This window comes from Heteronotia binoei, chromosome 6 (assembly GCF_032191835.1).
Source record: "Heteronotia binoei isolate CCM8104 ecotype False Entrance Well chromosome 6, APGP_CSIRO_Hbin_v1, whole genome shotgun sequence".
Classification (NCBI taxonomy): domain Eukaryota; kingdom Metazoa; phylum Chordata; class Lepidosauria; order Squamata; family Gekkonidae; genus Heteronotia; species Heteronotia binoei.
Genome location: NC_083228.1, coordinates 113,854,909 through 113,874,419, shown reverse-complemented (window position 1 = coordinate 113,874,419; position 19,511 = coordinate 113,854,909). Strand labels below are relative to the sequence as shown.

The following is a 19,511-nucleotide window of genomic DNA, read 5'->3' as shown; positions in this document are numbered from 1 at the left end:
CCTGAAGAAGGAACTACCCAGATTTTCACAGTCCTTCCGACCGTAAAACTGGCTCTTCCATTCAAAGCTGTGCAGTGCCGATCGTAGGAACCCTTTCCTGCGAGTAAGCCCCGTTCAGCAGACGTGAGCGGGAATGATTCTGCTTGGCTCGACACAGCCGCGCTGCCTGGGGATATTCGCGGTTTCCCCCCTCCTTTAGACGACGAAAGCCGAGCGCGTCTCCTGTCTCCGCTCGCCAGCAAAAGACGGTCTCTGGGAGCTTTCGGCCTCCACGTGCATTTCCAGCCCGGGAACCGACTTTCCGGTCCAAAACACCCACACCCCAATCTGGGGAGTTCTGGAAGTCTAACCCAGCAGAAGAGACGTCATCCCTGCGGAAGACTTTGAACGCCCTCCCCCTCCCCCGGTTCAGCCACAAAGATAACTTTATTGTAAAGAGAAGGCAGACACTGGAGGGCGGAGGAAATCGAGCCCAATCCAGATGGGCAGGATTCGGAAATAACTCCACTGGAAAGCAACGCCAATCCTTCCCATGCATAGAGTTGTCTTAAGGGGGGGGGGGGGGGACGTGATTTGGGAGGGAAGGAAGGGAAAAACTCCTTTTTTTAAAAAAAGCCCAACGCTGGGACCATTGGGACGGGCTTCACCTTCCAACGTGGCATCTGTTTTAAGTCCTAAGCGCACGTCTCGGGTTCGAGGACAGTCCTCTCTTTCCAGATCCACGCGGTTTAGGACGGGGCTGGGAAGGGAGGGCTGAACCGGGCTAAGGCTCAGCCTTCCAATTTGGTTTTTAGGAGGCCCCTGGATCTGGCAGCGGGGAGCGGAACCGCTCCAAGGGGGAGCGCCAGGCTGCTCTCTGGCAGCGGGGCAGCAGATGCCCTCCCGGCCGACCGAGCGCTGGGCAAGAAGACTGTCTCCGGCAGGCAGGCAGGCAGGCAGGCAGCGCTGCTCGCCCGCCAGCCCGCCCGCCGCCGTGTCATTCTCCGCGTTGGCCCCTCCCCTGCAGCTCCTCCAGCCTCCTCTTCTCTCTCTGCCCCCGCCCGCCGCCGCCCTCGCCACACACCCCTGCTCCACTAACTCCGGACCCCCGCGCGAGACCCACGCCTAATTAAATTAATTAGGGCCCCTTGTCAAGCCTGGATGAATGGGCGAGAGCAGCCCCGGGCTCGGCCAGGCGGAGGGGTGGGGGTTGGCCGCCTCCCCTCTCCCCTCCCTCCCTCCCCCCCTCCCTGCCCACCCCACCCCACCCCACCCCTCGCGCCCAGTTTGGTTCTGCTGCTGCTGCTCCTTGGCGCGGCCGCCCGAGCGCTCCAGCGGCAGCAGCAGCAGCAGGCGCCGGGGGTTCCTTCCCCGTTGCAGAGGGGAGGTAGTTCGCCTCCGACCGAGGGGCCGGCGGCTCCGCCAACTATAAATAGGGGCACTTCAATAGCGGGCAGCCCTATCAGTTCTGCACTCGGCGCGGGGGAGAATTGGCCAAGAGCTTCCCGGTTAACAAGCGCGCTCCACTTGGGAAACATCCGCTCCGGTTTAACTCGCCGGCCCCTCTGCGGCTTCTCCCCCCCTCCCCTTCCTCCCCTCCCCCCTGTTTCTCCCACCCCTCCTCCTCCTCCTCCTCCTCCCCCTTCTCCTCCCTGCCCCCTTGATGTGTTTATTGGGGGGCTTGGAAGAGCCAGAGGAGGCGAGCCGAAGGGGGGGGAGACCCAAGAAAACCCGAGAAGCGCCGGCGATGGAAGAACTTACGGCTTTTGTCTCCAAGTCGTTTGATCAGAAAGTGAAAGAGAAGAAGGAGCTCATCACCTACCGGGAGGTGCTGGAGAGCGGCCCCGTCCGAGGAGCCAAGGAAGCGGCGGCGGCAGGAGGCTCCGGCGAGCCCGGCCGGGAGGACGGACACAGCCCCGCAGCCCGGGCGGTGGCAGGAGCCGGAGGAGGAGCGGGGCGGTCGCCGGTGCGAGAGCTGGACATGGGCGCAGTCGACCGGAGCCGGGACGCCGCCGGCACTCCCAAGCTCAGCGAAGGTACCCCGGCTGGAGGGGGGGGGTCCGGGGCAGGGGGGCTTGGCGTGGCTGGTGAGGGGCTGCGCCTCTGCGGTGTCTGCCTGGGGCTGTTCGCGGGGACGGGGTGCTTCCCCCCCCCCCCAAAAAAAAGGACACGGCGAGTCCTCCGGAGGCGCCGCCGCTCCCCGTGCGCTGCCAGGGCGAAGAGCGCCAGCGAATGAATGGCCGAGGCAGAACCGCTTCTCAGCCAGGCCGGCAGAGGAACAAAAAAGACGGCGGGTGGGGGGCCTTGGCCGACCCGCGCCAGTGTCAAAGGGCCGCTCTCCCCCTCTCGCCCCTGGCGGCTCCTGCGCCAGACCCGGTGAGCCCGCAGCGGAGAGGGGGGCAGGGCGGCTCTGCTTGGGTCCGGGGGACAACCTCCCCTCCTGGCCCCGGCTCTTGGGTCTCCTCCAGACCCAGCCTTTCAGTCGCAGGCTCCCCCGTAGCCCAACAGGCTGTGCTGGCCTTGATTTCGTTTCGACCCAGACGCTGCTTAGGGGCAGGACTTGGCTCCGGCTATTCCGGGGGAAATTGCAGGTTTGGAACCCACTTTTCTTGGTTCCGGTATCCTATCCATTCGTGCGTAATAACAGAGAAATCCTAGGTGAAAGCTCTTTCTTTCTTTCTTTCTTTCTTTCTTTCTTTCTTTCTTTCTTTCTTTCTTTCTTTCTTTCTTTCTTTCTTTCTTTCTTTCTTTCTTTCTTTCTTTCTTTCTTTCTTTCTTCCTTCCTTCCTTCCTTCCTTCCTTCCTTCCTTCCTTCCTTCCTTCCTTCCTTCCTTCCTTCCTTCCTTCCTTCCTTCCTTCCTTCCTTCCTTCGGTATCTGCGGCAGGCGTTGCTCTAGCGATTGAAAACATGCGAGCGGATGCTCCATTCAGACCGCATCCATCCCTTGCTGCTCTACAGCGGAAGGAGAGACAAATGCAAATCCTGTGTTTAGCGTGGCTCAAATACCCACCCGAAGTTTGTAGTGCTGTTTCTCCATTGTTGGAGAAAAAGGAAGCGTCGAACATTGCGCGCTAGAAAAGAGAGGAACCGCATGCCTGCCCTCCCTCCCAAATGTGTTTAAATGGGTATTACCTTGAAATCACAGAGGCTTGATAAAAGTTTAATATTTACAGTTCTGGTTGGTTTGTTTTTTAAAAATCAATGGCATAACTGTAATCGCAAAGGAAAACATTCCTCCTGCTGCGATGGCGAAACACAAATCAGATGTTGCACTTGGAAAGGTTCCTTTTGCTCTTCTTCGTTCAATTGGGGTGTCCAAGACAATAGAACGATCCAGGGAGGGGCAGGAAAGAGAACGGAAGCAGCCCCCCCCCCCAAAAAAAAAGGAAAGGAAAAGAAAGGACACAATTGCTTAGCCTTGTTGCTTAGCCCAAGCTCCTCGTGGCTTCGGCGGACATTTGAATAGCTGCGTCTGGCTCGGAGAATGCGGATGTCACGGTGGGGGTGGGGAGACAAGAGGGGGGTGTTTCTTTCGACGCTTTTGTCCCCCGAAGTAGTGCTGGGCAGGTCGGAACTGGACCGAGAACTTCTTTCCGGAGGCGATTTTCTAAACAAATGGAGGATCTGATTCGAAAGAGAGAAATGCAGTCGCCAGACTTGGGTTCGGGGCGGTGGGCAGATCCGTGCGGAGAAGGGAGGGAGGACAAGCCGGCTTTAGGCCCCCCCTCCTGCAGACCCCGATAATGGTGTCACTCCTCCGCCACGTTTACACGCGGCGAACGAAATCCAAGCTCGCATCCGAAGTGGAAGCGGAGGGGGAGGTCGTCGCGTTAGAGAATAACAGAGAGCAAACGAGGCCTGTGTCAGTCTAGTCCGGGTGGAAGCGTACGAAAGGTAGGCAGGGAATGGGGGGGGGGGGCGGTCCCTGCCTAGAGGAATTTGCAGTCTAGCCAGCTGGGAAGGACAGAGACGGCCCCCGGAGAGGAGGAAAGGCAGGGCCCAGCGAACTTTGGATGGAGCCAACGTTCCCTCTAAACTGCAGAGTCTTGTGAGCCAAATTCTACTTCGTGAGCTACTGGCATAAAAGTTGTGAGCTGCTGCATCGATTCGTTTGCTCTGGGGCCCTTTTTCCTGAGTCAAGACAAAAACGTATGAGCTGGAACGTAAAAATCTGTGAGCTAGCTCACGCCAACTCAGCGTAGAGGGAACACTGGATGGGGCGCAGGAAAAGTTGCTCCGACCAGCAGCCAGTTGGGCAGGTATTAAATCCCCCCTCCCCCCCCCCCAAAAAAAGTTGGAAGCCGACAGAGGCCTTGGTCCGGCGGGTGGTTTGTAGCTGCCGCTGCGATTGGAAAGGCCGCGCTGGTTGTTCAACTGGGGGCCTGAAAGTCCTGGCCCGGCAGGCGGCGAGTCAGCGCCCATGAACCCTATGGCCCTGGGTGGGTCCCCCTTCTCAAGGGCAGGCGGCTAAAGCCAGGACCCTTCCCTCCTCCCAGCAACCATCCGGGATTTCTAGGCCCCATCTCCTGCCGGTGGCGGGGGAACTGTCGCTGAGAGCGCTGAGAGAGACTGCTAAAGAAGGCAGTTTCAATCCACTTTTCAGTGCACTTTCCAACTGGATTTTACTGGGTGAACTGGCAAAATCCAGTTGGAAAGTGCATCGAAACTGCCTTCTTCAGCACGTGCCGGAGCTGTCAAAAACCTGCTGGAGGGAAGAGACGGCCTTGAGAGACCGCGCTGCTTGTTTGCTTGCTTGTTGGTTCGAAGTGACTTGCTTTGTGCGGAGAGCTTGGCAGCTCGAGGCAGGAGTCAAAGGGGTCAGAGCGCACAGGTGCTGAAGCGCACGCGGACTTGGGCAAGGCCGCCTTTCCAACAGGGGCCTCAGGCCAGGCTGCTGGATCCCCTGGAAATCCGGGCGCCTGTCGGAGAAAGCCGCGCACCGCCGTCCTGAGCATGACTAACCCCCATCATTCCAGGGGCTTTTGCTCCGAACGACTTGTGCTGAGGATCGCAGCCCTTCCTGGACAAGACCGGGCAGGGCCCCTGGGTTTCAACAGGCCTTAATTCGGATTCCCGTGTAAACCTGTCCAGCGTAACACTTGCGCTCTTCCCACAGAGTGTCAGCGCGCTCCTAGGGACACTTTCCTGGGACTGAGCCTCCCCGGGTAGGATTCTGAGTAGACGAGGATTGCTGGACGTTCCTTTGGGACCTGCCCGCCTTTCTCAGAGGAGGGGAATAAGCCCAGCCCCTCCTGCGGAATGCTGCGCCTGGCCAGGTGGGTGGAGGGGGGATCCCCTCTGGCTCGGCCGCGATCCGCTTTGGCCGGCGGCGTCATCCAGCCCCGAAACTGTTAAGCGAGGTGACCTTTGCGCGGTTCATTGATCCCTCCTCCTCCTCCCCCCTCCTCCTGGACTTAAGGGGGAAACCCAGGCGGGGGAGCCCCAGAGTCGACGGCGCCCTCCTCTGGATGCGGGCAGGCGGGGTGGGTCGCGCGGGGACTGGGGAGAGAGAGAGACCCTGACGGCCTTTCCCTCCCTCCCTCCCCTGCCCAGTTTCCCCGGAGCTGAAGGATCGCAAAGACGATGCCAAAGTGATGGAAGACGAAGGGCAGACGAAGATCAAGCAGCGCCGGAGCCGCACCAACTTCACCTTGGAGCAGCTGAACGAGCTGGAGCGCCTCTTCGACGAGACCCACTACCCGGACGCCTTCATGCGGGAGGAGCTCAGTCAGAGGCTGGGGCTGTCCGAAGCCAGGGTGCAGGTGAGCCGGAGCCCGGCGGGACGGGCTTGGGGGGCCGAGGGGAGGCTCCGGAGAAGCCCCAGGCAGACCCGAGGGGGCTCCCCTGCTTTGTCCGCCGGCGCGCTTTTCACCCCGAGGTCGTTCCCAAGGACCCGCCGTCTGTTGAACTCCCAGGGACGGACCTTCCGCCACTCTGCCTCAAACCGCGCTGCCGGGCAGCAGCATAGGAGGGGGGGCTCGACGGTTCATGGGATGGAAGGATTAGGGACCCAATGGGACTGAGGCCGCTTCACTCCCCGCCCCCCCAGTCGAGTATTCTTGGAGGTGAAAGGGCATCAACCTCAGGAGGGTGGTAGCGGACAGCTTGCTTTGTTGGTTCTGCGTCGGAGGAGAGGAATTATTCTGGGGTAACTTGGGCTGGGGTTGCGCCAGTCCGATTCTTCCTTAGGAGAGGAATTCCTCCCGCCCCCCCCCCCCATGTGATTTATTTCCACAGGGTAAGCTGTGAGGTGGGGTGGGGTGGGGTAAGTACGTTTTATTTCAGTTAGGCGGCCCATATTGAGAAAATGCTGGCCTGCCACCCTCGGTGGCCGATCCATTCTCTCTCTCTCTCGTTGAAGATAAATAGTACTTAAACGAATGGGCCTGGCACCAATAAGAGAATCAGGTCTCTGCCGGGAGACGCCTACAATTTCGGGCAGGAATGGATGCTCATTAAACGCTGCTTCGCACAATGGAATTGTTATCACTTGGTTTTTTAAATATGTTAATCAAAGCTTTCCATCTGTGGCCATGTAAACTATATTCTGCTCCCTTAAAAACACACACACACACACACGGACGGAAGTATGAATTAATTTTATGGCGAGATTGACAATCGACAGCGTGAGAGTTGCTAAAGTGCACACATTTACAGCCGTTTAAAATCTCTCTCACACACACAGGGCGCAGCGCCACTAATCTCAAGGGACCAGAAAAGGGCGAGAAAAAGAAACAGACACCCGAGCGTGTCAATTTCCCTCCAGTCTTCCCGGGTTCCTTCTTTCCCCCCAGTTTCTGGAAAGGGGCGAAATGAACCAGAGCCGAGTTCTCTGTGTTGCAGCCTGGAAAACGGGGCCTTCTTTGTGTGGACACGTGGAGCCCTTTTAGGCCCCCAAACCTCTGCAGCTGCCGGCCGGGTCCTTGCCTGTAACAGATCCTTCCTCCTCCATCTTTGTGCGGGGACGCGGCCATCTGCACCGAGCTGGGCTCCGGCTCTTAAAGGCTTTCTCTGCTGCGTCTTGTAATCGGATAAAAGGCAACAAACTGAACGGTCGCGTTATCAACCAAGGGGAGGGAAGACAGGGGGAAATAGCAGCATTTCTGAAATACATCCCCGCCTAGAGAAAAAGAGCTTTTAAAACAACAACAACAACTCGTCTCTGCTTTTCTATTTTCTAGCGGCCACCGATTTAGCTTGGCCGCTTTTTAAAAAAAGCTCTCGGTCACCCAACTGGTCTGTGAAAAAAAAAAAAATTAAAAGGCGGTGATTCCTACGGAGGGAGGTTTGTTTGGCCCAACAAAAGAATAACTGCCGCCCAGCATAATCCATACAGAATCACCGTCAGAGATTTACATAGATTATAGTCTCCCTTTTCCTTTTAAATGCCCCCCAGAAATGCTCTGCAGCGATTTTGTTTCAAACGCTGCGTCCCTGCCTCTCATTGGCAGATGGTGACATCTCTCAGGCAGAAGCGCTTGGAGAAGCCTGGCGAGGCGGGCGGGAAATCCATATTTACTTGGAAGTGAATCCCATGAATTTGTTTCCCCACTGCATTCACTTCCAAGAAAGTCTGTTTAGGACCCTGGATCTAATAACAGCGCGGCCTTATCCGTGTTTACTTAAACATGGCCTATATCCTGAGCACCTTTACGAAGTGTGCCCAGCCCAATTCTTAACCAAGTTTATCTAGAAGCCAAGCCCCACCGCTTTCTTCCATGTAACTAGGGAAGTTATAAGTAAACAGGCGCGCAGTCCAATCCTGTGCCTTTAACTCGATCCTGAAAAATATTCAAAATATGTCAGGGTCCATTTTGGACTAAGGCCTTATTTGTGTGGGCCTAGGCATTGCTAGGTAGGAGGAGTTCCCGGTGAGCTTCAGAAGATCCACTGTGTGGAATCCTATAAGAGAGGCCACTGAGGAAGGACAGTGCACTCCTAGGCCCAGTTACTCCAGCCTAACCCCACTAAATAAACGAACTGGCTAACTCTTCATAGGATTGTACTGTGACTCTCTTTTGTGTATTAGGAATTTAGCCTGGGATACTTAAATACCATTGGCCTGACACTTAGTTCTGAGTAAACAAGTTTAGGACTGCATTGCAATAAATTACGCGATATATGAACATGAACATATGAAGCTGCCTTATACCGAATCAGACCCTTGGTCCATCAAAGTCAGTGTCTTCTCAGACTGGCAGCGGCTCTCCAGGGTCTCAAGCTGAGGTTTTTCACACCTATTTGCCTGGACCCTTTTTGGGAGATGCCAGGGATTGAACCTGGGACCTTCTGCTTCCCAAGCAGATGCTCTACCACTGAGCCACCGTCCCTCCCCCAATTTATATGAATGGATATGTCCTTCTCTTCAACCAAATCCCAAGAAATTCTGTCTTTCCTGCTGTTCTTTATCTTGCCTGCTGGGGGAAAAATCACTTTGTCCGATCTTTGCGAGGGTTCTCGAGCTCACCCCCCTTCCCCCCAGAAAAAAAAAGCTGAATGTAGTCGATGTTAAGCATTTCACCCTTTCTGGGAGTAGACCCCGTTGGGTGGAGCGCTAAACAGGCTTGTTTAGGAGTGTTCTCTTAAAGTCCCATGGATGGAAATGGGAAAGGTGCGAAGCGCTTGAGTTTAACAGGACTAACCTGTTCCCTGGCCGGCCAGTGGTGAATACTCCCAAGTAAGGCCTATCGAATTCAATGGGGTTTGCTTCTGAGCATGCCCAGATCGGGGAGGGGTCCAAAGGTTAGCTTTAGCTGCCAAGATTTAACCCTTAAAGAAATAGGGTCCAAGTTCTGCTGATCTCAAACTTTTAGCTGCCAAGATTTAACCCTGCACTGTCTTAAAGAAATAGGACTCAAGTTCTGCTGATCTCAAACTTTTTTTCTGTTTCCAACAGGCAAAGTATTCCTTGCCTGATTCGGAGTTCTCTCTCTCTCTCTCTCTCTCTTTTTTCTATGGGAGCAAATTAGATTATCATAATAATGAGACAATTATTCCGCTTCTGTGTTACACTCCACTGCACAGAGGAACAGAGAATTTCTCAACTTCTTTGTAGTGACGCTTTTATGACAGTAATTACCCCCCCAAAAGTGAGTCATTAAAAGCTTTGGTGTTTTCGTTTTTCTTGAAGATAAAGCTAATTAATATTACAGGCTTTTAATGAGCGCATTCTTCTCGGGTCTTCTTGTGCAAACATCTGAACCCCCTTTATCCCAAGTTTTTTTTTTAAACATTAGATAGCAGGGAAATGTTGGAGGGGAGGCAGCTTGGGAGGGGGAATCGTTCAATTGGCCCAACATGAAAGGAAACCCAAGAAAGTAATTGACTAAGAAGCGGAACAGGCGGCAACTGTCCGCTTCCAAAAGGGGCGCACTTTCAAGTCTCTCCTTCTAAGCGAGGCGCGGAAAGTTAGAGGCCAATTAGCCCAGTTCATAATACTGGAATCCACACTGAGGATCGTGGAAACCAGGCAAGCGCGCTGACACCTGAGCGGTCCATCGACGCTGCTCTCCAGTAAGATCTTCTGCTTCTCCTTCCCTCAAGACATGCAGTTTAGGATCGCAACCGCACACACGCTTGAGGCCTCCTGGTCAATCCAGTCCTTCTGACTCCGATTTCAGTGAAAAATTTGCTTCAGGTTTCTCCCACTGCGCGTAAAACAGTAGCAATCAAAACGAAGCAGGGCTGGAAAAGAGCGTCCATCCGATGGATCCCGCCGGTAACGTCCTAGAAAGAATGCAGCCCTGTGAGTGACACTTACTTGGGAGTCATCTGCTACCAAACAATGGCACTTTCCCGCAAGTTAAATGCGCAGAAGCTTCGCTTGCACCCAGGGGAAGCAAGTTCCATCCCAGAGGAGAAGGGAAAGGCCGATCAGCATGTCGGTCTAGGTCTGTTTGTAAAAGGGGGTGCCCTGCGAGAGAGAGTGGGCACACACACGCTTTCACTCCCTGCAGGAATATAGAGGTCATCAGGCCAGCTCTTATTGGTTTCTTAGGCGCTCCTGGACTCCAGTCTTAACTGTGCTACTGCATATTAGCAGGGCTACCTTCTGCAAGCGACCAATCTGGTTTATTAATTCGCTGGGGGGGGGGGGGGAGGGGAGGGACTCTTAAACCCTGACGGCATCTCCCAAAGAGCTGCAGTTCTGCAGTGGGGGGTTGGGGAGGTGGAGTCCCAGGTACGCCGGTTAATCCTAAAACCTGGGAGCTCCCCCCACCCCGCACCACCACTTAAGGGATCTGGAGGTACCTGGTCGCCTTTCTCTGCATTCACCGGGATTCTGTATGCACAAGGCAGGATTTGGGGTTGAGACATTTCTCTCGCTCAGTGAAAGAGAAGTGTGTCCCTAAATGGTTCCCGAACGCCCATAAAACTGAAATTGATAAAGAATCCCCAAAGGAAGCTAATTGCTTCCTCTTCTGCGAGAGACTGCTGGATCCGGCCGTCGCGGCTCGTCAGCGTGGTGTTTCCAGCAGGGCCGGGACAGTTTCTTCAGGAAGGCCACCAACAGAGCATGGAGCCTGCATTGTCTTGATAGTAGAGGGACTTCCAAGACGGGCAGAAAGCTGCCATTTGTCACGGAGGTGGGCTGAGCTTTTTTGTTTGCTTGGTTTTTGCAAAAGTTTGCCATTGCCAAGCGGAAGAGTGGCTCTGGGGACAGCAAGAAGAAGGTCCCGAGTTCAGTCCCAGGTTTTGTTTTGTTTTTGAAATTAAAAAAAAAAATTGGGTAACAGGTAAGGTGGAAACCCTGGAGATCTGTCAGAATAGGCAGCACTGACCTCCATAGACCAGTGGCCTGACTCGGCGTGAGGCAGCTTCGTGCGGTGGGCTGGTTTGCCTCCCAAACGGATCAGCACTTCAGAATCACAGAGCAAGGCGGGCAAAATATCGGGGCGGCGGGAGTGCAAATGAGGAGAGAGCCATAGCTGGATGGATACGGAGGTGGTTTTGTCCTGAGCCCCTATTCTCCCTGTTTCCCTAGGTGTGGTTTCAAAACAGAAGAGCTAAATGCAGAAAGCAAGAAAACCAGCTACATAAAGGTAGGTGAAATTGACCAGCAATTGTTCAGAGAGCCTAGCGGGCGCAATCCTATGCAGTTACCTCCTTTTATAAACCCTGAAATCAATCGACTTCGTCTGGAATCACTCCGTCCCGAGACTGCTTTCACACAGGTTGGATAATGCACCTTCAATGCCCTTTCACACAGGAAAATCCCGGTTGCAAACAATCACGAAAGCGCACTCAAAATGCACGACCCAACATGTGTGAAAGCAGCTGGAGGAAAGTGCGGTCACGTGATGAGAAGACACGAGGAAAAGACAATAATGCTCGGAGAAGTTGAAGGCGGCAGGAAAAGAGGAAGACCCACCCAGCGTGAGATGGGTTGACTCCATCTTGGAAGCCACCGCCATCAGTTTGCAAGACATCAGATGGGACGTTTTGGAGGACATCAATTCATAACCCAGAAACGACTTGGCGGCACTGAACACAGCTTTGCATAAAGTTGCACTATGACGGCTTCCCTCCGCCCACCCCTGAGAACCAAGACCCTTACCAGCAGATTCCCCCGCAGGCACACACACACCTACAAGTCCCGGGCAGAAGGAGTCGTCCTTCTTAGAGGTCTCTTCCGGACCAACTTGCTTCCCTTCAAAACCGGGTCTGGCAGGATCTCCCCCAGCAGGCGGGTCCGCCTGGCTCAGATCTGCTCCCCTCCCCCCCCCTTCCCAGACTCTTTGGGCCCACTTCTGTCTTCTTCTTCCTTCCAGGGGTCCTCATCGGAGCAGCCAGTCAATTCGAAGCCTGCCGAGTGGCCCCCTACGTGAACGTGGGCGCTTTGCGGATGCCCTTTCAGCAGGCAAGTACGGCGGGGTGTGTGTGTGTGTGTGTGTGTGAGAATCCCGCGCGCCATTCGACTAGATCTGGATGTGTGTGTGTGTGCTCAATCCCTTTGCTTCCGCCTCGGGACCCCTTGCCCAAACAGAGCCGTTAGACGCTTTGCGTAATGTTAGGAGAAGCAGAATCATGACAACAGTCTTTACTATTACGTCCCTCTGTTTCCTGCGGAAGGGGGAGAGGGCTGGGTGGGTGTGAAGTGTGTATCCTACACTCCTGGCGTGTCAGCCTGCCGGTCGCGATCCGATGCCAATCTCACCGGGCCTCGCTTTTTAAGTATGGATTTTCGGAAGGACGCTGGCCGCCCTGGAAGGAATGAAGTTCCCTTGATCTCCGCGGAACTGACTCCCAAGCAAGTGCGTTCAGAATCGGGGCCTGCGCGGGGTTTTGTAGAAGCGCGCTCTGCGTCTAGCTGCGCAGGTCGATCCTCTGCGTGTTTCCTCAGGGATCCATCGGAGTTGAATAGATTTAGTTTCAAGGACAGACAGGCGTGTTTACTCGGAAGTAAAACAGACATTTAACGCCGAGTAAGTCTGCAGCGTTAGAGGTCTGCGTTGGAGACAGATTTCTGTTGTGCTTCCTGGCTAAATTGCTGAGAGTCCGGTAGACCTCTCTGATCCAAGACGCTCTTCGGGGCAGCCTTTGACTGGAGCGCAGATTTTACAATAGGTGAAGAACCAAGGGCGGGCGTACGCTATAGCGTCTCTTCCGCTAGGGTCTCTAGAAAGACCCTCTAAGATTTATGTTTTGTAACAAGCTCCAAAAAGGTTTCGTGCAAGTCTCACAGACGATCAGGCTAAATTCAACAAGAGAGCCACTTCTAATGATATTGATAGTTATTTCCTCTCTTTTTTTGGCGTTTCCCTTCCTTGGGGGAATGGGGAGGAAAAGAATGACAACTTCCCTTCAAAACATATCGGCTACAGCCAGGGCTGTTTTTTTTTTTTTTTTGTAACAGGAACTCCTTTGCATATTAAGCTTCACCCCCTGTAGGCCTTGTAAGCTCTTGGAGGATTGGCTACATCAGGGAGCACCTTAGAAACCAACAAGATTTCCAGGCAGGGTGTAAGCTTTCGGGAGTGAAAGCTCCCTTCGTCAGATGCCTGTTGGAATGGAGATCTGAGTCTTTCTAGTCCAGGCAGAAGGTGGGAGGGGCTTAGGAGCCCCGATTTGACGAGATCTTGCCGTTGCTTGGAAATAAGTGGAGCTGAATTCCGCCTAACGGGTCTTGGAGAGGCGCCTCCGTTCGTTCATCCCTTCGCGGGCTCTTTCTCCATCCACCACACCAGCCCGGGAGAAAGTTGTTTGAGATCAGTCTGAGATCGAGGGGTCACTTTTCATCTGCCGGTTCATATGAAAGCTGCTGATGTTCTTCAGATCGTAGGTGCCCTTTCGGCCTCAGCCGTCTTTCAGATAGTAACCCTATGGCTGTGATCACCCATACTAAATAATGCACTTTCGATCCACTCTTTTACAGCATTTTCCAACTGGATTTTTACTGTGCGAACTGGCAAACTCCAGTTGGAAAGTTCATTGGAAGTGCATGATTTAGCGTGTGGGATCGCAGCCTATGTGTGCACATTTCCTGGAAAGTAAGATTGAGGGACTGACTTCCGAACAAAAGTGGTGTATGGCGTCGGAGTGAGAGCCAGCCTAGTGTAGCGCTTGGAATTCGGGAGGAGTGCCTGGAAGACTCAGGTTCGAATCCTCACTCGGTCTTCAGCCAATGGTCTGAGTGACTTCGGATCAGTTCCTCTGTTTCTCTGCCAGACCCGACCGCTCCCGAGCTGGGGGCGGGTCCACTAGCGTTAGACTAACAAGATCCCCCGGGTCTAAGTATCAGATCTTAGGAAGGTAGCTTTGAGTTTGAAAAGCTCACACTTCTGTGTACTCCGCCTTGAGCCCAAGTGAGAAAGATGGACTAATACGGCTGCCCTTTTGAATCGACCTCGCAGGACAATTTGTTGTGGTGGGGAGAACGATGCCATTTGTCCTCTCCCTTTCAGCCTTCCATCCTTTCGAGGTCGGTAAAATTACCCAGCTTGCTGGGGGAAAGTGTAGATGACTGGGGAAGGCAATGACAAACCACCCCGTAAAAAGTCTGCCGTGAAAACATTGTGAAAGCAACATCACCCCAGAGTAGAAAACGACTGGTGCTTGCACAGGGGACCTTTCCTGTCTTTCAACATGGCATGTCTGTCCTTGGGCTCCCGAGTGACCCTTGCTTCAGCGCGAAGGGCGTGTTTTCCCTTGCGATCAAGGAGGGACAGAAATGACAGCAGCCATGGGTGGCTGGCTTTGACAACAGCTGGATTCCCCTGCGATCTGTAAAGGCCAATGGGAGCCATGGGGAGTGGAGAACAAGCCCCGCCCCCGTGGTCAGGCAGGGGAAAGGCGCCAGAGAAGCACGTGGTGGCTAAACCGTTTTGTTGAAGTCTTGAGGTCAACGGGAGGGAAGCCCTAAGGTGTGCAGGATCGCAGCCACGGGGAGAGCAGACAGCAGCAGCAAGGCGCCATGTCCCTCTCTCCTGAAAAACAGCCCCCGATGCTTTTGACTCCTTTTGTTCTGTAGGGCTTGGACAGATGGTCAAGCCAGACCTGGGGTTTTTTTTGCCAGGGTGTGACAGAGTGTGGAACTGGATGGGCCATCGGCCTGATCCAACATGGCTGTTCTCAGGGCTTTTTTTGAGCAGGGACGCAGTTCCAACTGGCTCGGCACCAGGAGGTGTGGCCTAATAGGCAAATGAGTTCCTGTTGGGCTTTTTCTACAAAAAGGTCTGTGTGTGAAACAATGGTGCCATCAGGGGGTATGGCCGGATATGCAAATGAGCTCCTCCTGGGCTTTTCCTGCAAAAAAGCCCTGAGTGAAACAATGGTGACATCAGGGGGTGCGGCTTAATATGCCAATGAGTTCCTGCTGGGTTTTTTTCCTACCAAAAAGACAAAGAAAAAAGCCCTGGCTGTTCTCCTGTCAGAGCCCTGTAAAGAAAGAGTCAGGCTGGGTGGGAGAAGTCCGAAGGAAGGCCATCAGGGAGCAGCAGAGCAGTCCCCACCGCCTTAAGCGTGGCGGCAAGAGGTGGAGCTGCAAGGCAGTCTAGCCTATCAGCTTCTCCTGCTTCGGGCCAGCCAACTAGCGCCTGAAACCAGCCGGCAGCAGCGAGGGCAGAAGGAAAACCCGTCCTGGCGTTTCTCTCAGCCCCACGCCAAATGGCGCTGGCCTGCCAGGCCCCCCCCTCCCCATGACAGCGACCAATCAATCAATCAATGCGAGGCCAGCCAACCAGTCAGCTTCAGCTCAGCAGAGCCCCCTCCAAGCTCCTCGCTCGCTCGCTCGCTCGCGCAGCCAGACAGCCTGTCCAAAGGCTCCCAGACACCTGAGACGGCGCGGAGTCAGACGACGTCGATAGTTAGTGCAGCAACCAGCATGCTCAGCTGTTTCGGGGTGGCTGGTCAAGGGCCGAGGGGGGGAGGGCTGCCTTTAGGGAGGCAGGCGTCCTAAACCCGCTTCTGTTGGGGGCTAGGACACAGCCCCGACTCAAAGGGCTGGAGGGCAGGGCCGCTGCTCTAAAGGGAAAAGGTCCCCCAAGCTGTCAGGGCTGGATGTACCTATTTTTGGAAGGGGGGGGGGAATTAAAAAATGGCACCCCCCACTACCCTTCCATTATGAAGATCTACCTATTTTTGGAGGGGGAAGGGGTGCTGGTGGTGCCCCCCTTGTTCTGGCGCCCGGGGCGGCTGCCCCTTCAAGCTGTAACCCTTGGCTGGCTTCCTCGGAGTGAAGGTGGCAACTCTCAGCTGATTTTGGGTGGCGCCCCCCCCCCAAGGCAAGAGGCATGCAAAGGTGGCTTTGCCATTGGCTGCCTCTCGTCTGGGCGTTTTCTCGGTGGTCTCCCGTGATCCGGGTGGGCCCTGCTTAGCGTCACCTATTCCGATGGCGGAGTAAATACCCAGGGTGCGCTCCTGCGTCCTTTCCCGCCCGAGTGAGCTTCGCTGAGCCCTGCCCTGCCCTGGCTGGTCCTGGCGAGCCAGAGCTCGTAGTCCTGGAATGGGAGACCGCCAAGGAAGTCCCGGGTTGCTTTGCAGAGGCAGGCAGCGTCGGAGCACAGCTGTCAATCCCCGGCCTTGCAAGCCGCCTGAGGGGTCTTTCTGCCTCTCGGCGGAGTTTGACACGCTCCCGACTGAGTTGGATTTACTTCGGAGTAAACCAGCCGAGGACCGGGTGATCTGTTTTGTTTTGAAAGCGGACCTAGGCTGTGATCGCACGCACTAAATCGTGCACTTTTGGCCCACTTTCAATGCACTGGATTCTACGGTGTGACCTGGCAAAAACCAGTTGGAAAGTGCACTGAAAGTGGATTATTTAGGGAGTGTGATCGCAGCCCTAGTCTCGCCCTGGTTACAGGTCAGACATTAGCGGGTAGTTTTGTTCTGCAGGGCTCAATTCGAAGCTCAGTTCCGGGGGAGCTGGACCCGGTTGTTCTCTGCCTCGCAGGGCTGTTGTGAGGATAAAACGGCGAAGAGGAGAGATTCCCCCACAGCGTTGCAAGGGCCAGGAAGGCAGGGGCCCGATCCCGAGGAGCGTTTATGCGACTGATGGATCCCGGAAAGCTTCAGGCCCAGTCGTGTTAGTCTTTCAGATACCGCTGGACTGGGCTCCGCATTATCTAGATCGGCTTGGACAAAGTTAGATCTCAGGGCTTCCGCTGTTTCCCCTCTCCCTACGCCTCCTAATAAAACGTTAGCCGAGTCAGGGTCCGCTACCTAGTCATTTGTACTCCGCCTTTCTCCCAAGTGGGGACCCAGAGTTGCTTACGCGGGTCTCCTCTTCTCCATTCGACTTTCACAACAACCCTGCGAGGTAGGCGAGCTGGAGAGACCTTGACTGGCCAAAGGTTGCCCAGAAAGTTTTTGTGGCGGAGTGGGGATTCGAACTCGCCTCTGCCTGGCCCGCAGTCTCTCAGAGAATTTCCGTGGCGGGGGGGGGGGGGCGCTGGTGGTGGTGGGAATTCCAGCCTGGATCTGCCCAGAGACTAGTCCAAAGTTTGAGTCCAGTGGCGCCTTTAGGACCAAGGAAGTTTTATTCCGGGTGTAGGCTTTGGTGGGCTTGTGGAATAAAACTGCGTTGGTCTTCAAGGTACCCCCGGACTCCAACTTTGCGCTGCTGCTTCAGACCGCCCCCCCCCCCCCAACGTCTACTCAACGCCTGACTCTGGCAGCTCTAGTGGCCACTCCTGCAGCACCATCCTGCCCAGGGGTGGCCAAACTGTGACTCGGGGGCCACATGTGGCTCTTTCACATATATTGTGTGGCTCTCGAAGTCCCCATTGCCCCGTCAGACAGCTTGGGGAAAGTATGGATAGTTAAAGTTGCTTTCTTTCCACCTCTTCCTCCCTCCCCCATCTTAGTTGCATTCTTTCCACTTCTGCTCCCTTGCAGCTCTCGAACATCCAGGGCTTTTTTTGTAGCAGCAGCTCCTTTGCATATCAGGCCGCGCACCCCTGAAGTAGGCCCTGTAATAAGAGCCCTGTAAGCTCTTGCGGCTCTCAAACGTCGGACATTTATTCTATGTGGCTCTTGTGTTAATGGAGTTTGGGCACCCCCGGTCCTGCCTGTCCCCTGGAGAGAGTGCATCCGCGCCTGCTCGGCCCCCTCCTCGTGTGTGTGTGTGTGTGGGGGGGTGTTGGGGGGCTGGGCGGGGCTGGGCGCGGTGGTGGCTTAATGCTGCTCTTGTGTTTCTCCCATCAGGATAGTCATTGCAACGTGACGCCCTTGTCCTTTCAGGTGCAGGCGCAGCTGCAGCTGGACAGCGCCGTGGCGCACGCGCACCACCACCTCCACCCGCACCTGGCCGCGCACGCGCCCTACATGATGTTCCCGGCGCCGCCCTTCGGCCTGCCCTTGGCCACGCTGGCCGCAGAGTCCGCCTCCGCCGCCTCTGTCGTGGCCGCCGCCGCCGCTGCCAAGACCACCAGCAAGAACTCCAGCATCGCCGACCTCAGACTCAAAGCCAAAAAGCACGCGGCCGCCCTGGGCCTCTGACTCGTCCCCCCTGCCCTGGCTGCGGCTGCTGCTGCTGCGGCTGCTGCCGGGCACGGTGCAACCCCACGAGCAGGAGGGCCGGGATCGAGGCCTGCCTGGGGGTGGCCCCCCTCCTCAAGCCACGCCGAGCAGAGACCTTGACTCCGCCCATCTTTCTGGGTTTTGTTTTCTGCGCCACTGAAAGGAGGAGGAGGAAGAGGGGGGAAAGAACAAATGTGAAAAGACCGAACGAATGCAAAAAGAATTTGCTCCACCGACCAAGATGGTGTTCATTGTAGGGGGGGTGGGCAGAAACACAAGGGTGATCCGCGGGGAGAGAGACTTTTTTTTCAAAGGGGGGGGGAGAACTGAATGTGTGTATGTTTTTAAAAAAAAAAAACAGAGGCAGGGGGGAAAAGCCCTACTGCTCCCAAGAAGAAGAAACCGCGAGAGGAACTGGAGGGAAGAGAGATCCTTATTTAAAGAATTAGATGAAATAGACACGCAGCTGGGAAGTTCACAGGTTTTGAAACTGACCTTGTTCTGCGAAGTTCACTTTAATACAAGAAATTTGATAAGAGAGGCGGGCCTCCTTTCACGTCGCATCAGATACTTGAGTTTAAACAGTCGCAGACTGGAAACGGAGATGAGAAGGAAAGGAAAAGAAGCATTTTTTTCTTAAAAGAGGGAGGGGGGAGAGATTAAAAACGGAGAGAAAGAGACGACAGTTTCTCCGCCGGTTGCTGCATGGAACAACTGGTCGGGATCCTTGTGCTAGCAGAGTTCTTGGGGTTGGGGTTTCCTTGAGAGCGCCCCTTCGGATCGTTTGCACTTCATCTTCAAAAAACAACAACAAAAAGGGGGGATCAACAAATAGAACGAGCCCAAGAAGTTGATCCCCCCACCCCCCAGCAGTCTTGAGGGCCAAGAGAGACCTCTCCTCGCTGACACCTGAAGGCCCCAAAACCCAGCCTAGTCACTCACTCCTAGGGAGAATCTGGCAAGCTCACACGGAAGGAGAAAAAAAAAATGCGCTTTGGGCTGGTCTGACTGCCTAAAATAGTCAGTTCCACACTGAGACCAGTTCCCCACTAGGCCTTTAAATCCTGGTTTAGCCCTCTCCCCAAGCTGACATTCTACACTAGAATCAGAGAATCAGACCTTTAATCCTGGTTTAGCCCTCTCCCCAAACTGACATTCTGCACTAAAATCAGACCTTTAATCTGGTTTAGCCCTCTCCCCAAACTGACATTCTACACTAGAATCAGAGAATCAGACCTTTAATCCCGGTTTAGCCCTCTCCCCAAACTGACATTCTACACTAAAATCAGACCTTTAATCTGGTTTAGCCCTCTCCCCAAACTGACATTCTACACTCGAATCAGAGAATCACAGTCATAGAGTTGGTTTACCTGATTCTATGATTCTAGTATAGAATATCAGTTTGGGAGCAGGGCTAAACCAGGATTAAAGGTCTGATTCTCTGATTCTAGTGTAGAATGTCAGTTTGGAGAGAGGACTAAACCAGATTAAAGGTCTAGTGCGGAATTGGTCTCATCAGGAAGGGCGTTGCAGCGGTGCTGGGTCACCCAGGAAGCCCGGCTCCCGTGCCCAG

General features: G+C 54.7%; 1 protein-coding gene across 2 annotated transcripts; it reads left to right on the top strand.

Moving 5' to 3' along the window:
- The first annotated feature begins 1,620 nt into the window (after nt 1-1,620).
- Nucleotides 1,621-17,927, top strand: SHOX2 (SHOX homeobox 2). 2 transcript variants are annotated; one of them, XM_060240900.1, is made up of 5 exons: nt 1,621-2,015; nt 5,534-5,742; nt 10,965-11,022; nt 11,752-11,840; nt 17,660-17,927. In XM_060240900.1, the coding sequence occupies exons 1-5, from the start codon at nt 1,643-1,645 to the stop codon at nt 17,915-17,917; spliced, it is 987 nt and encodes a 328-aa protein (XP_060096883.1). In that variant the 5' UTR covers nt 1,621-1,642; the 3' UTR covers nt 17,918-17,927. The 2 variants fall into 2 exon arrangements, with proteins under 2 accessions (XP_060096883.1, XP_060096882.1); XM_060240899.1 differs by having other exon boundaries at nt 17,624-17,927.
- Nucleotides 17,928-19,511: the final 1,584 nt, after the last annotated feature.

What these genes read in the sequence shown, in the direction of transcription:
- SHOX2 (XM_060240899.1), top strand. Translation starts at nt 1,643, where the DNA reads ATGTGTTTATTGGGGGGCTTGGAAGAGCCAGAGGAGGCGAGCCGAAGG. An exon ending in CACTCCCAAGCTCAGCGAAG is followed by an intron (nt 2,016 to 5,533) that starts GTACCCCGGCTG and finishes TCCCCTGCCCAG; the next exon opens with TTTCCCCGGAGCTGAAGGAT. An exon ending in TGTCCGAAGCCAGGGTGCAG is followed by an intron (nt 5,743 to 10,964) that starts GTGAGCCGGAGC and finishes CTGTTTCCCTAG; the next exon opens with GTGTGGTTTCAAAACAGAAG.